The following is a 15,698-nucleotide window of genomic DNA, read 5'->3' on the forward strand; positions in this document are numbered from 1 at the left end:
TGCTTCTCAAATAAACACACAAAATCAATTGATTTTTTATGATTTTTTTAATCCTTAATTGAAAATGACCATTACAAGATTGCAGGAATTTAAAGGTTTATAACATGCGAAAGTTGCTTGCCATGCCTGATTGTTCTATTAAATGTGATATTATAATTATACGGCAACAATTTTTTGCGTGATCAGAAACATTTTTAGTACAACACACATTTTAAAATTTTGAGCGATGTTCTTTTTATAGATGAATACTACAGAAAAGATAAAAGTTTGTGAAATACTTAACGGTCCAAAAAAGAGGGGGTTTTCACTCTTTTTGTTACACAGCGATACATGAGGAGAATAAAGCAACGCTTACAAACGAACAATTGGCAGGATAATCCCATCTGGTCTTTTTGCAAAATTTATTTAACGCTGCAATGACGCAGTTGAAAAAATATTTAATTTACTCGACACACGACACCGCAGATGATGGACCACGAGAACAGTCACTGGTTATGGGTTTTGTTTTTTTCCATTTTCCTCATCCCATCGGAATTCAAATCTTCCGGAACAGCTGGACGTCGATGATGGGTAAGCCGCTTATAACTGAACTGATGGTGACGATGACCGATGCTCTCGTTGGTTTGTGGCATGATTCCGTTACTGGGAAAGGGAGTTGTGGGTTTTATTTTCTCCTTGTCATCTCGCGCGAGGTCATATTGTTGAATCAGATTACCGTCGTTGGACGGAAAGCACGCGGTGCAAATTCAGTGGTCGTCACTCGTTCCATCCAATGTGACATTTTAAGATTTAATCATGACACCACTTCCCATCTGGGCTTTCTCGTCGTCGTCTTCTTGGCCGAAGGAATCAGCAATGATATGGATGAAATATCACGCAGCGAGCACGACATCATCACAACTTTCTCTGTCTGCCAGCTTAGAGTGAAGAACCGATGAGAACGACAACGACGACGACGACGGTTCGACCGGAAAGTGTATTCGTGCACAAGAAGACGGAAAATGAAGTTTGAAGGGAGAAAAATGTATAGTGGAGTGTGATAGAGAACAATAAATAACACTCAAGACACCCGGCAAGCCAAAGGAAAAAAAGTGGGAAAAGAAGGAAAATGCATGCTTACCGAGAAAAATGAGCTGTATAGATATGAAATTCAATTACAGTAAGTGAAGTTGAATAGAGGCAAGTGAAGGGAAAAAGTACGAGCGCGCCACTGTGATGACAGCAGAATTCAAAAGATGCCAAGAAGCTACATCTCCGACGATGAAGATGACGCTCCAAAACGACTTACGAACGGCGAACGGATGTTGCTGAAGGATAAAAGAAGTTACGATGTGGGAGTGAAAACTTTTTTATGTAGAAATATGTGCCACCAGTGATTGTGATAAGTTCGTCTCCTAGCGGAAAATGTAGATGAAGTAAAATATTTTGTGATGACATCGTCGTACTGCTCACATCATCAGTGTAACAATGTCGCATTCGCGACCATTGTCTTTCTTCTTACGACGATGATAGGTACGTACCTGATTTAGTGATCTTTTGGTTTTTTTTTCAAAATGTTCATCGAATGTAAAGCAATAAATAAAAGCAATTATGGAGCGAACATTCTGAGGCTGGTCACGTTTCAGAATGCCGCTGGGAACGATAAAATTCCAAAACATTTGAGCAAAACGCCATGCTGCAGGTACATAAGTCGCTGCTCCCTGCTGTTTGTAATTGAAAGATGTTTAATGTTGTTACATAAATCTCGATTTATTATAACTGAAAATTAGAATCTGAGAAACTTTTGAAGTTACCTGATCTCTTTATAAAAAATACTAAAATTTGTTCAAATTTGCTCAAAAGATAAATTCGTTATAAGTTCAAAACATATATAAAAAGGTTGATTTTTGGACGGGGTAATTTTTTACCAAAAACTTACCTAAACTTTAGACAGCTGCCATGATGTAAAGATTTGTTCTATGAACGTGATTTTTTCAGCATTTTTTTCTTAAAATGTCTCCAATATGACCCTTTAAACAGATTTAAGGTTTATTGAGAAAAGCCTGTAAAATAAAAAAAAAATCCATAAAAAACACACTTTGGCCCAATCTCACCCCAAGAACAAATGTCATCCCCACTGACGGTATTTAAAAAATAAATCGTCACATTTCATCAAATAGTCTCTCAAATGTCTCTCCATAACATATATAACTGGTCAAAAAGAAAAAAAAACAGTTAAAATACAAAATATATTACAATGTGTAATTGAAAAAAAGTGGGTGGTCTTCTTACCGCCGTTCTACGTTTTTTTTTCATGTGAAATAGAGCAACTGAGAAAAACTCGAATGAAATATTTCGACGGGTTTCTGTGTTTCTACACATAAGGACGAACAGGGTCCTATATGTACCGAATCGCCCCACTTAGCAGTGTTTCACTCTCATTTGTAGTCCACTTGCTGTACAACGGATGAACAAAACACTATTTTCGTAAAAAACGTAAACTAATGTTTCCATGAAAGAAAATACTTGGTGGAACAATTCAACACTTGGTGTTGTTTTTTAATGAGAACTATATTAAATGCGTAGACAGACAGATAAGTTTATGAAAAATAAGTTTACTTGGTTATCGATTAGAATCGATAATAAATTAACTTGGTTATCGATTAGATTCGAACATCAACTACCACAACATTCTGCACGTACACAATTTATATCCCATGCTTGAAACTCAATCCTTTTTTTCTATGTGATACCAAGAGCTTTTGATTCCGATCCGGTTTCTGAATATGAGTCCCGTTAAGCCATCACTTTTTTTCTAACATGCACGCATCGCAAATTTGATACCGTGAAAGACTGAAACTAGAAAAGAGATTTATGTCGTTTCGGGGATGATTCGAATGCGATTCAAACTGAAATCGCATTCAGCTGTGAAGAAACAATGGCCCGTGCCAAGCTGTATCGAACGAAGCGAAGCTTTTTTTGGCAAAAGTGGGAAAAATCAGTTTGTTAAAGGTGACAATCACGGGCAAACCCCATTTTCCCCGTCCTCTTCAGTTCCAGTTTAGTAGAAGCGCTGTAGTTTTGGGACGGAACGTGACATTTGAACATGATGTGTTTCTCTGCTTTACTTGCTTGCAGACTTGAGAGAACAAACCGTGCTCACCGAGCACCCAACATCAGCAGCAGCAGCAGCAGCAGCAACAACGGCAGAGAACGTAGCATATTCTAAACAAATCACTGGGAATAGCAAATTGTCATCGCCGACGATGGTACCATCGTCGACGGAGAAGATATTGCTAAATGTGACAACGACAGACACGTTGACATCCGTCGAGCAGCAGCAGTTTCAGCAGCATCAGGGCGGCACGATGACACCTCGACACAACGAGGAAGCTGCACAGCTGCAACAGTCAACACCTACGACAGAAATGTCCTCACCAGCTGCAGTAGCCACTGTGGAGCCATTACCGACGGCATCGGCATCGGTGACGGTAGTGCAGCCAACGATGGATCAATACAAATCCAACTATAGTATAAAATTCACAACTTTTCGACCATGTAAGAAGATTGATTGCGGGGGGGCCTCCCCCCTCTTCGTTTTTGAATTGCCAATGTGTGTGTAGCGAAAGATTGAATGGCCTCTCTAATTCGGTGATTTATTGTTGCAGTACTAGTACCTACTTTACCTGATATTCGACATAGGATTATACATTCGATGCCTTATCAGTCCAAGCATCACCACGAGCGGCACTGGGGTCCATTTTTCGAAGAGCCACTCAACGTGACTTCCGGAGCATTGCAGGTTGGCTACCATTTGTCAACGGAAGCCATTCTCAACTGTAGGGTAGGAATGCTCAAGGATAAAACGGTAAGCCACTGTATCTCAATCATGCTCTAATTTCCTTTTTGTCTGGCTCGGATTATTTCTCTCTATCGACGCATATATGTACCATGCCTTGCGTGCATATAAGGCCTCGAAACACTGCACGGTGGGTTGTTTGATTTTAATTTTAATATAGTTAAAATGCACACATCTTCTTTGCTATGTACGGATGGAGAACATTTGAATTTCAATTTTGATTTACAGCCGCCAGCACAGCATATAGTAGTCATTCTTCTTATGAATATGTTAATGCAGCTAAGAAACTGGTTTAATGCATTTTTTATCTGGTTATAAAGGTTTTTTCGATTTTAAATGATATTTCTTTAGAAAAGTTTCTAAAAACGATAGATTCATGTTATATTCATGTTCATGTTCATATCTATCAAATTGCTTTTGAGTATTTCTTAAGAGATTCTGAATTACATATTTGACCTTTCTTTGAAATTACCGTAAAACGGGGTGACTTTGATAGCCGGGGTGACTTTGATAGGTTTGCGATTTTTCCGCAAAATGAAGAGTACAATTAAAATACGTAAGGAATGGTTTAGAAACATACTGACCGTGGTAGAGAAGTGTTCAATGTACCTCAAGAAGAACTTTTCATAAAATTTTGACAAGTTTAAAAAGTTAGTTAACTATAGTTAAGAAAATCTTGATGAAAGTCATCATTTTAAACTTCTCAAAGTGTCATGATTTTCTCAATGAACATGATTTTTAATCAGAAAACGGAATGCATTTTCGGATTCTTTGGACAATTTTCCACTAGGAGAAGGTTAAAAAAGTGTGTAAATAATAAATAATATGTGTTTTTGAAACACAATTTAAAAAAAAAATCTACAAATTTAAAGGCAATTTCAGTTGAACAAATTTCATGTAAAATGTGAAAACTTGTGATTCGTGCTTCGAATTCAGTATAAAATGCAATATAAATCGATAATTTTACAAACAAAACCAGTTTTAACATATTTCAGAATTAGACTTTTTAACAATTTTACCTAAAATTTATATGTATTTTGCTAAAAAGCTTATACTCTTAGTTAACTAAATATAAACATTGTTTTTTTTTTCTTAAAAACTATATCAGCTACTTTAGTGATGGTACATTTAGCGTACAAATAAAATTTGAACATCTTAAATATGATTTTAACAAGAAAAACTATGACTATCAAAGTCACCCCGAAATTAAAATTAGGAATTTTTAAAGTAACTATTTTTATAAAAATTATTGAAAAAACTTTTTTTCCGAAATAGTGCATGGACTTTGTGTGGTCTGCCCCAGTACATATTTTAAAAATATTAATCTGTTGGAAAATAATCTGAAAACAAATTGAAGTCCTATCAAAGTCACCCCGGTTTGCGGTACCCCAAAGTGATAATTTGAAGAAACAAAACGATCGAATATAAATCATTTCTTTGTACAAGTTTGCATACAAATTAGCATAAGGGCATTATGCAGCTTTGTTTTCATGACAAATTGTACATAAAAAGATTTTGATTTGGTCCATCATGGTTCTTGCAGCTTTGATTGTGGGGTAATTTCAGAGGAAGCTAGAAATCTGTTAAATTTGGTACGTAATAGTATGTGCAATTTAGAGTCTCTTTCTACTGAGAATTTTGGCTCGAGCATCGAGTCGATCTGGCTCGAGATCGAACCTGAATCGAATCGAGACTCGAGCCAAAATTCTCAGTGGGTTGAGGCATATTGTTAAGAAATTTGATGGATATTCACATAAATCCACCAATTTTCAGCAACTTTTCTGAAGAGATATCTTAAAAACGCAAAAATAAATTTGCACTAGACCCCTCGGCGAAATACTTCGATGAACTCCGTATAATGTAGGGAAAGAGTCCTTCTTGCATGGTGTCAAATATCAAACCTGCCGATTTTTTTTATCTTAAAATACACAAGTTTACAAAATTTATAATATCGGCCCTCAGTGAGAAAAAATCGAGCCGATTTGGCGCGATTTCGAGCCAACAGCAAAATATGCCATTTTATTTTGATAGAAATGCTGTAGTTTTGAGGGACGATCTTATAATTTGTGTAAAAAGTTGTTGTCTGGTTACGATCTGTAGGCTCATGATTAGGCTGCCTGAGTTTGCAGCATCGCTTTAGCCGATTTTGAACAGATGATATAAATAATGCTAACATTATCTACTTGTTTTTATTTTAATATGAAATACATACCGTCAACTGGGGCGAATCGGGACACATGGGGCGAATTGGGACAGCAATTTTAACCATGTTAGAGCACAATATTTTGATTTTTCTGGTTGGTTTCGGATAGAACAGACTCAGACCAGTAAAATGTGTACATCTTTTTCCAAATTTAGAACCTTTAAGTGCTCTAAACTCTGCTGTCCCTATTCAGACTGTAGTCCCGATTCGCCCCAGATCGATTTTTTTTAATAGCGATATGTCAGTGTACTTACCTTGATGCTTATTTACCTTCCGTGAAATTAAATTTTGAAAGCAACATTCCCACTGTGCTGTGACAAAACCAATAGGGCCACATTTTCAGTAGTGCCACAAAATGTCGACATTAATCTTATCCTTCGAATATCCGATCTGCTCCAGTTGGAAGATGTGCTGACTTTTGTCTTTTCCCTTTTATCTTTCATCTCTGCTTCCCTCTCTCTCACACTGCCTTCGGACACCACAACTCCGCGTACCGCCCATCACTCGACGCCTCACATTACACAGGTGATGTGGATCCGCCGGACGACCGATAAGGTATCGCTGCTCACGGTGGGCAACAACACGTACAGTGGCGATCCGAGGATAAGGGTTAAATTTCAATATCCGAATAATTGGCGGCTACATATCAACCCAATCAAGTATGACGACGGTGGCCTGTACATGTGTCAGGTCTCGACACATCCGCCCCGGGTCTTCGCCACCAATCTCACAATTCTAGGTAAGTATCCTTTTTTATTGCCCTCTCTCTCTCACTCGTTCTTCTTGCGTTCTTTGCTTCGGATACTGATGCCGCCGATGCTGATAACAAAGGCTTCGTACAACATCTCATCACACACGACACACAATTAACATCTTCTTGCTTCGGATCTCCGGGAGTCCGGACTACCACTGTTGACTCGTTCCGTGCTGATGAAGATGAGATGAGAGGATGAATGATGACGCCACTTTTCATCGGCTGTCATTCATTCTCACCCGTGTGAAAAATTGTTTTGCTCATCTGGTTCCATTCATTTGACGAGCCAGCCAGTTTTCCGCATTTTGGCTTAGCACAAAAGAAGAGCACACACACAAATGAACAAACAAGTCAAAGGGGATTAATTCTTGAGTGAATGAGATCATCCACTAACGGGGCTGCAAAAGGATTGCTAGCGTTTTGCCCTTTAAAAGGGATGGAAATTTGGCCCACCCGGGCAAATCGCAGTACAATGGTTCCGTTTAAGGGTACGTCAAATTTTCCACCAGATTTATTGCAAAGAAGAAATAAAGTAATCGAGTGGAACGATACGCCTTTTGGGTTCTGGTATTTATGACAATAATAACTCTTGGTTTCGACAAGATGTGGTCGAGCCCCATAAGTTGATATGAAAAATAAACGACTTTTTTACATTTTTTTCTTCTGCTTTTCTTAACCTAGAACCCGCAGTCCGGATAGTGGACGAAATGGGGTACGAGTTCTACGATCGATATTACAAATTAGGTAGCACAATCGATATATCATGCCAGGTGTCCCTGTCCTACCTGGCAACACTGCCCACCGGGACGCCGGGACCAAACACGGTGGGCCATCTCGTTAACAGTTTTCAGCAGCAGCCGGTCCCGGGGACTGCCGCTGGTGCCGGCGATGGGACGCGACCGGCCGACTCCAAGCAGCTCAACGAAGGAGTGATAACTAGCAATAACAATAAAGATAAGACCAAACAGTCGTTGCCGCAAAATATCGTTTGGAAAAAGGATGGCACCGTGCTGCCAAAGGATATCAAGTTAAGCTCTAGGTAAGTCTGTCTGCATGCAAACAGTTAATGGTTCCATTTAGTATGGCACTAGGTGTGATGGGGGTCGCTATTAATAATATCTTTCATCGGCCAGGTTCAAGATTCTATGCGTGATTTCGGCAGCTGTTGATGCTAACGATGTGTGTCATCTCATCGAAATGAAAATGGGCTCCATTATGTCACTAACTTCCAATTTCCTGATTTTTTATTCATTGGATTGATAAAATTCTAAACTTTTATCGCTCAACTTTGAATTACAAGCTCGAGTATACGAAGTCTCATTTGAAAAATTGAACCAAAATTATCATCACTTTTTCAATGTACCGTTTAGTCTCAACTCAGCTCTGATCTACTCTAAAATGAAGTTTGGTTAATTAAGTAGAAATGTAATTAATTTGAGCAACCACAAATCAAATCAACAGTCCATAAACTTGTCAATTTATTTGATTTAACCAAAATTGCGCGTGATGTTGCCATTGTTTCATTACAGTAAACTCAATTAGAAATGCTCACTGAGAAATACCACTGAGCACTGACGCGGTCATTTTGAAGTACTTATTGATTGTAATAATCACGATAAAATCACAGACATCATCATTAACCTAGAAAGAATGTTGGTTCAAAATATTGCATGAACTGTGTTTTGACAATTCTGAAAGTTGTTGCTAAAATTTTCCTAGTTCTAAGGTTGGTACAAATTCCATCAATTGTAATAGTTATTTTGAGTAAAATTGTTTTTTTGCCCCCTGATTTTTGAGGAAATTTAGAATGGGGGAGGGGAGACTTGACATAAAACGTTTAAATAGTAAAATATTTCATTTAGGGGACAGTGGGGCAAGACGACCATATGGGGTAATAGGAACAATCGCTCGTACAAACGTTTTTCGTACAATTTCGGTATTTCCAAAAGTGATAACAATTCAATTGTTAGCAAATTAACATACTGTTTTCTTTATTGCTCCTTTTACCTAAACGGTTTGTTCGTCTTGCCCCACTAGTTGAGTAGAACGTACTGAAAATCAATAATTTTATAGTCAAATTTGTATGGTACAAAACTGTTTTTTAGAAACTTGTTCTATCAAAGTCCGACGAACATTTCCTTAGCTTGTTACACTTGCTCCTATGCTTAGTTTTGCTGTGTTTACCTTACCTTTACTAAATATTTAGTAAAGGCGAATGCTAGTTTGGATACGTCATCGACCAGTCTCCCTATTTGGTGTAGTCAATATGTGACCCCTTAAAGAGTATGTTTGCAATACTGAATTATCATTTATTTTAAAATTCTTGCAAATTTATAACTATTGGCTTTTCATTTTATAATTGCTATTTGCGATGTTCTGTTCGGTGAAGTGTTGACCACCACAATTAAGTATCTGTTTTGAAGAGCGTTACATAAGTCAGGTTCGGGTTTGAATGAATACAGCTTCAACTGTAAACCTGCAAGCATTGCTCGTTCCAACTGTACAATCGCGAGAGACAACTGTAAATTGCACCGTGTCGGATGACTAATACCGAGCGTGCTCGTTTTGCGTTGGCACAAACTTCCGCAGCATCGCAATTTGTCCGCCAGCATGTGGTCATTCATTTTATTACCCTCGCACATTGTCACATTCGCGCAATCTGATCTGTGCCGGCGCGCCACGTGGTCCTTACACCCTTTTTGCACATGTCCAGCAGGACGATGACGACGACGACAACAATTTCTATTAGCTCGAGAGATTCTAAACACAATTACGATAATTCAATATAACCCCTTTTGTCTCCGTTCGTCGTGACGTGGATCGTGGTCGTTGTCGTCCTCCGTTTGAACTGGTGGAGGTTCAAGCCCTAACATGGCTTGTATGAATTCTCTTTCTCTTTCTCTCTCTCTCTCTAATCATTTGCAGCCTCTCGAAGCAGTGGCTCAGCATCCGATTGTCCATTATCCAGGCCGAGCGGACGCACAGCGGTCTGTACACTTGCACAGTGGCCGACAAGCAGACGACTTCCGCACAAATTCAAGTGCTGAATGGTACGTATGTGTGTGTGTGAAGGGGCTATCCTTTTTTGGGGTGGCAACACCAGCGAGGGTCCTTTTGGTGCGAAAGTTCGGGATGTGCCTCCTGCAGTGCCATAATGCAGATGTATGTGGTGGATGCATTCGGTGCCTTGGCCGGTCCCTGTCCCTCTGAAAAGCTCTCTGTGAAATGGTGATTTGATTTGCACTTTGTTGCTTTCGAGCTGTTTTCCTAGCATAATTGATGAAAAAATGTTGTCGTTTCGAAAATTACACAAAAAAGTTATCTAAAATCTTTATAATACTACACATAGTGAAGAAGAAAGGCATACAACAATCAGGCATATATTACTTCATCAGCAAAAAGCCATATGCGATAGTTAGTGTGTTAGTGTGTATTAACCAGGCACGCTGCCTTCAAATTTTGGGTTTGCACTTTTTCTAGTAGCTAACCCAGATAACGTAAAAACCAAACTCTTTCTGGATTGCTTGTGACTTTGGAATTGTTGAGTTTCTTTTATGATACACTTGCCAGCAGAGACTGGTTTGAGTTTGTGTAAGAAACAGGAACAAAATGTCAATTTGTTTTTAAATGCTTCTTTTAAAGAAGTTACTAAATCAACACGGTATTAGATTATTAATTCAAATTTTCTTAAACAAATTAAACAGACCTACAAAAAAGACTGCGCAAGCTCAACTCGAGGGAGCCCTAGAAACACGTGCACTTTGAATTCACCAAAAAATATTTAGATAGGGTCGAATAGTTTTTCTCCAATGTTTGTATGGACAATTAGAGCACTTCGTCGCAATATGTGCGCATGCAATATGCAGGAGACAGGGTTGTAAAAATATCAAACTATCAGCTCTCTGCAACTACAATTAGTAAGACTGAATACTCATGTCTCAAATACAACTGCTCGTCTTTCCGTGCTGATATTCTCTGCGCCGAACATAGCCTAACACGTTTTTCTGTTTACACACTCGCGTTTGACATTCTCCTTCTCTCTCTTATTCTCGCTTTTACGATCATCCCTCCGCAACAGCGTTTAATCACAAAAGCCGCCACAGAACCAATTTCTCAAGCGCAGTTTAACGGGACGTCATGCGTGGTCGCCGTCTCGCGCTTTTTCTTCGGATTTTTTTGGAAGAGATTGAGATACTCAGCGATGTCGAAGAAAAGGGGAGGAGTAATAGAGAGAGAATGCCATCGCTGGGAATCACAAGACACATGAAGAGATCTCACAAGCTATAGTAACGGTCGCTATAGTCTCTGATGATTTGGTGCAGAAATCATCAAATGATACACAGTAAAAAAAAGTTGAATTTTGGAATGTTGAAAACCTACCAAAGGTTGAATATTACCTCTTTTTATGAGTAATATTACACAACATATGTGTAAAAATGTGAACCTGATGAATATTCATCAAAAACTGATGAAAATTCATCATTTTCTGGGGTAAAATTAATCATTTTTTTTGCCACAAAATCTGTCACCATTTCCTGATGAATATTACCATTTTTTTCTGTGTAGCTTATTTTATCACTCATTGGCAACACTGAGGAGAGGCGAACCCTACTACTGCAAATTGGATGTAGTTAAGAGCGAGTGCTTAACCTGCCAAACATACGAGAATAAACCCTATTCCGATAAAACGCGTTTTAGTGTCACCAAATCTTCGTCAAGGCAATTTTCTATAAGAATGGCATAGTTGTCGTTTGTTTTTTTTCACATAGGTTGATTCTTAACTCAATGTTAACATGTTCAGATTAATGTTAACATTCCATAGGTCGCCTTCCCTAAGTTGTCGTGATAAGGTCCAGCTTGTGACGATACACTACCTACCCTCTACTAAGCAATCGAATCCAGAAGGGAAAAGATCACCAGTTACCCCCCCCCCCCCCCCCCCAAAGGTGTCCACGTGGTTTATGGATGGTCCCTTTGTTGGTCGGTGATATGTATTTTAATGACGTTACATTTTTAGGTTTTACAGAAACCAAAGTGCATGTGATTCGGAAGACCTGCTACTGTAAGCAACTCTGTTAATTAAAATTCAGTTTTTGCAGCAGTTGTTATCTTTCAATTACTTCTAGCAGCTTTCTTCCCAAAGATTCGTGCTTCTGAATTGAATGTTTATAAATGACTTTTCCGGTTATCTCAGTTGTAGCTTTGTTTTATCACAATTCCTTCCATTTGCAAAATGAATCATGAAAATTGTGCAAAACTTCAATTCTTGGTCCCAAAGGAAAAATCCAGTTTAGTTTTTTTCTTCAATCCAATGTTTACCTCGAATGAAAAATTGATCGATTAGATTCATCCAATTTAGATGCGAGTTTGGGTTGGTATTTTGCAGAGAGTTTCAGCAGAACGATACATTGCCAAAGCACCAGCATCGGCATGCGAAAGGGAGGGGGGGGGCAAAACCGAAAAACTCGTAGTGTATGCTAATGAAAATTTTATTTGAAAAATCCAGGTGAGACTCCGGCTGCGGTTCAGCACAACCAGGGGGACAAAGAACGTGCAATTTCGGCACTTATCTTCTATTGCGTCCTCTGTTGGATCCAACTGCACATATCCTACACGTAATGTCCCCGGAGCGAGCTGGCTGCACCCATAACCCGACTGCGACAATATACCAATCATTCCGAAGCACGCCACCACGCCATCAAGATTAATTATTCCGGCCCGGGCGACTACTGCTGTGGCATCAGACGGCGTATCCCGCACACACCTTTTGGTTGACCGACTGTCTCGGCTGGGTGAACTTCTTTCCACACCGAGCGCCATCATTCGATTAGTGCAAGATGAAATCTGCGAGAATAATGAAGCTCCTCCGGACGCCAGTAGACGAGAACCGGTCGACGGGACAAACAATGATTTTCAAGAGTCATGATTTATGTATCATTTTTCACTGCACGCTGCGGTTCGTGCCAAACCGAGTCAAGCTCCTAAACCAAGCGCTCGCCCCCCACTTAATCACGATTGTAACTCAATTGAGTCCCCCCGAGTTTCGACCCAGAAGCAATCACGGCCACGAGGGGCTTCCGGCGGGGAAGTTGAGCATTTTGTAATGTAGCTGACGAAAAACGACACACAAAAAATCAAAATGTAAATTATTTTCTAGGGATTGAATTTTATCGAATTGTTACACGTTTATCGAGGATTATGTAAATACACCCACGTAAGCACAAGTTGTCAGAAGATGTTTTGAGTGAATACTGGTAAATTCAAACTAGTTAAAAACTCTAGAGGACTTTGGAATTAATGGAGTATTATCAATTTCATCAGAACAAACATTTTAAACCGAATTGCAAAAACAGTGTTAGAAATAACTATACTTCAAAATAATAATTACCAACCCTATGCATATAGAGAAAAACAACACAAACACCCAAACACACAAGAAAAAGCAACACTCACACAAACTTTAAAAGAAAACAGTATCTACTAAGATGAATGTATTATGTATATTATGGAAACAAGAAATAATTCTTGATGAAAAATTGTACCACTTGAACCGAAACAAAATAAAACAAATATACGACAAAAAAAGGAGAATTGTGACGTCTCCAGCAGCGTATATAAACAAATGCAATAAATGGATATTTGTTTTCCCTTCCATCTTTCGACGAAACGCTCCCTCTAATAGCCCAACTGCCAGAGTACAACTTTTCTTGTCCGCTTCGTATTCGCTTTCTAATCATTCGCGTATTATATTTTTTTGTTCCGGTCCAAAACCAACAAACCTTCACGAGACTCGCGAGCACGTTTCGGGCAGGGATGTCGCGTTATTCGGGATGCGTTTAGTAGTTCAGTGGTTCCCGGGTCTCTTTGATGTTGCTAAAATTGTCTATTTTATGCTTGTCCAGTTTTAAATGTAATCAATATTCAGTGATTTGAAAAAAAGAAAAAGAGAAAGCTTTTCAGGTAAGTTGAGTGAAAAGAAAGTGAAAATGGTATGGTTATATGGCATTTCAATCTTATATGTACTATTCGCGTTGACTTAAAAGTTTAGATGGGAAAACCTCATGAGCTCATAGTCCGGGTTTCAGGAAACAACTTTCCATACAAATAAGCGTGGTCAATCGCCAGCCCCCCCCCCCTTCCTTTAGGTTTCCACGTGATTTATGGATGGTCCCCACCCAGAACTGGGCATCTGTATACGAGAGGATAAAGAGCATGGTTCGGTGGTAAAATAGCGTGGATTCATTTTCCAAAAAATCACCCATCAAAAAAAGTGTCGATACCGAGACTCGAAGCCGAGACCTTCGGCATATTAAACTGCGCCTTTGCCGTATCGGCCACCACGAAACGGTGGCTAAGAGTTGGCTAAGAGGCGGTCATTTGTTCATATAAGCCGCTCAATGGGATCAACTGTTTTAATGAACGAATGAACACGATTTGTTGTTGTTGTAGCGCGAGAGATCTTTACTCTCGCCATATCGTACATTCCTCTCGTTTCTCTTTTCGAAAGGACTATCTGCATGGATTTAAACTTTGAGCTTAGTACAATTTCATGTATATTTTCCATGTTAATTCACCACATCTCACATTTCCATGACAATTTTGATTATTTCATAATCCCGTTATGATTAATTCAACTAGATAAATATTTAAATAGTGATGATTGGAACGAATACAGAGCGCAAGTGGGAACCACTGAATTAGACGAACTTCGACTGCGAACCATATTGTTGGGCCCGCGGGGATGTTACCCTAAACATGTCGGGGGGTTTGGAGCAGAAAGCATTTCGCGACCGACTTGGACTAAGGATGAGGAGGGTAAGTATCACCCTAAGAGTGGGGGTATGAATCGTGGGTGGAAGGTGGATAAGCACAAATACACTTGAGTGGCACCCAACCAAAAAACAGCTGCCGGGCACCAGTCAGCAGCGAGAAGAGAAAGAGCGCGACGATGGGGAATGAGAAAGAAAAAAAAGCGAAAAATACCAGGTAAGGAAAATCAGACTACGTTAGCATTTATTCCACCTCACTGGTTCCGGAGGCTGCTTCGTGGGCAATGTGGAAAGCTTGAAGAAGGGAGGGAGAAAAAGGAAGGAGAAAACAAGCCGCGACAAAACATGGAAAGTACACGATATTGTCGTTCTAGGTGTCTTGGGTCTTTGGACAAAAAGTGTAGGATTACAATGTACATAAAAGTTACAATCCGTCACAAAAAGTTGTACTTTTGAATGAGTTACAGTGTTGGTGGAGTGGTTGTTTTAGTACCGACCCCGCCCTAGTGCAAGCTGATAGGATTAATTCAACGCGGACAAAATAATTACATAATCGTTCATCAGCGGAGTTTCTACGGCGGGTGGAACAAATTTTAACTCATAATTAAATCAAGTTTTCAAGCATGCTCGAAAGATCGCGTCTGGAGAAATTGCTGAGGAAATTGTCTTGTTGCAAAGTCTAGAGTAAAAAATGCTACGAAACTTTGCCATAATTTGGTTACTTTTTCAAATGGATTGTTAAAAAAAAATATTACCAGTACTCCAGCTCTCCACGTGGCCCTTATTGAATTACATGTCTTTTAGACATTCCCGATAATTATATCTTTGACTAAATAAACCTCAAATTAGTTTTGCTAAATTACAGTGTTTCTGTTTCTTCTTAGATTCGATTTAGTCCAAATTTGAATTTGAGGAATTTTGATAGTTGCGTTCGAATAATGCAATATGTGATGTACGTACATGCTTCTTGGCACAATAAGCTCTCCTTTCATTATTGTCGAAGCAAGTCAAAATCAATGTTTAACTCACAAAATGTCAAATAGATAAGGTTTATTTTAATTTTTAAATAAAATTTACATAATTTTTGTATACAAGTACCCGTCTGTAATAATCTTGTTTTATTTTGAACATTTA

General features: G+C 39.0%; 1 protein-coding gene across 1 annotated transcript in view; it reads left to right on the forward strand.

The window, feature by feature from the left end:
• Positions 1-13,447, forward strand: part of LOC120418228 (uncharacterized) — a 33,108-nt gene extending 19,661 nt beyond the window's left edge. The window contains exons 2-8 of the mRNA XM_039580517.2: positions 918-1,512; positions 3,118-3,537; positions 3,648-3,847; positions 6,567-6,780; positions 7,477-7,834; positions 9,721-9,845; positions 12,302-13,447. Of these exons, the coding sequence (XP_039436451.1) occupies positions 1,431-1,512; positions 3,118-3,537; positions 3,648-3,847; positions 6,567-6,780; positions 7,477-7,834; positions 9,721-9,845; positions 12,302-12,414 (1,512 nt within the window). The 5' untranslated portion in view covers positions 918-1,430 and the 3' untranslated portion in view covers positions 12,415-13,447. The remainder of the gene's footprint in view (positions 1-917; positions 1,513-3,117; positions 3,538-3,647; positions 3,848-6,566; positions 6,781-7,476; positions 7,835-9,720; positions 9,846-12,301) is intronic.
• Positions 13,448-15,698: the final 2,251 nt, after the last annotated feature.

This window comes from Culex pipiens, chromosome 3, assembly GCF_016801865.2.
Source record: "Culex pipiens pallens isolate TS chromosome 3, TS_CPP_V2, whole genome shotgun sequence".
In the NCBI taxonomy this organism is placed as follows: domain Eukaryota; kingdom Metazoa; phylum Arthropoda; class Insecta; order Diptera; family Culicidae; genus Culex; species Culex pipiens.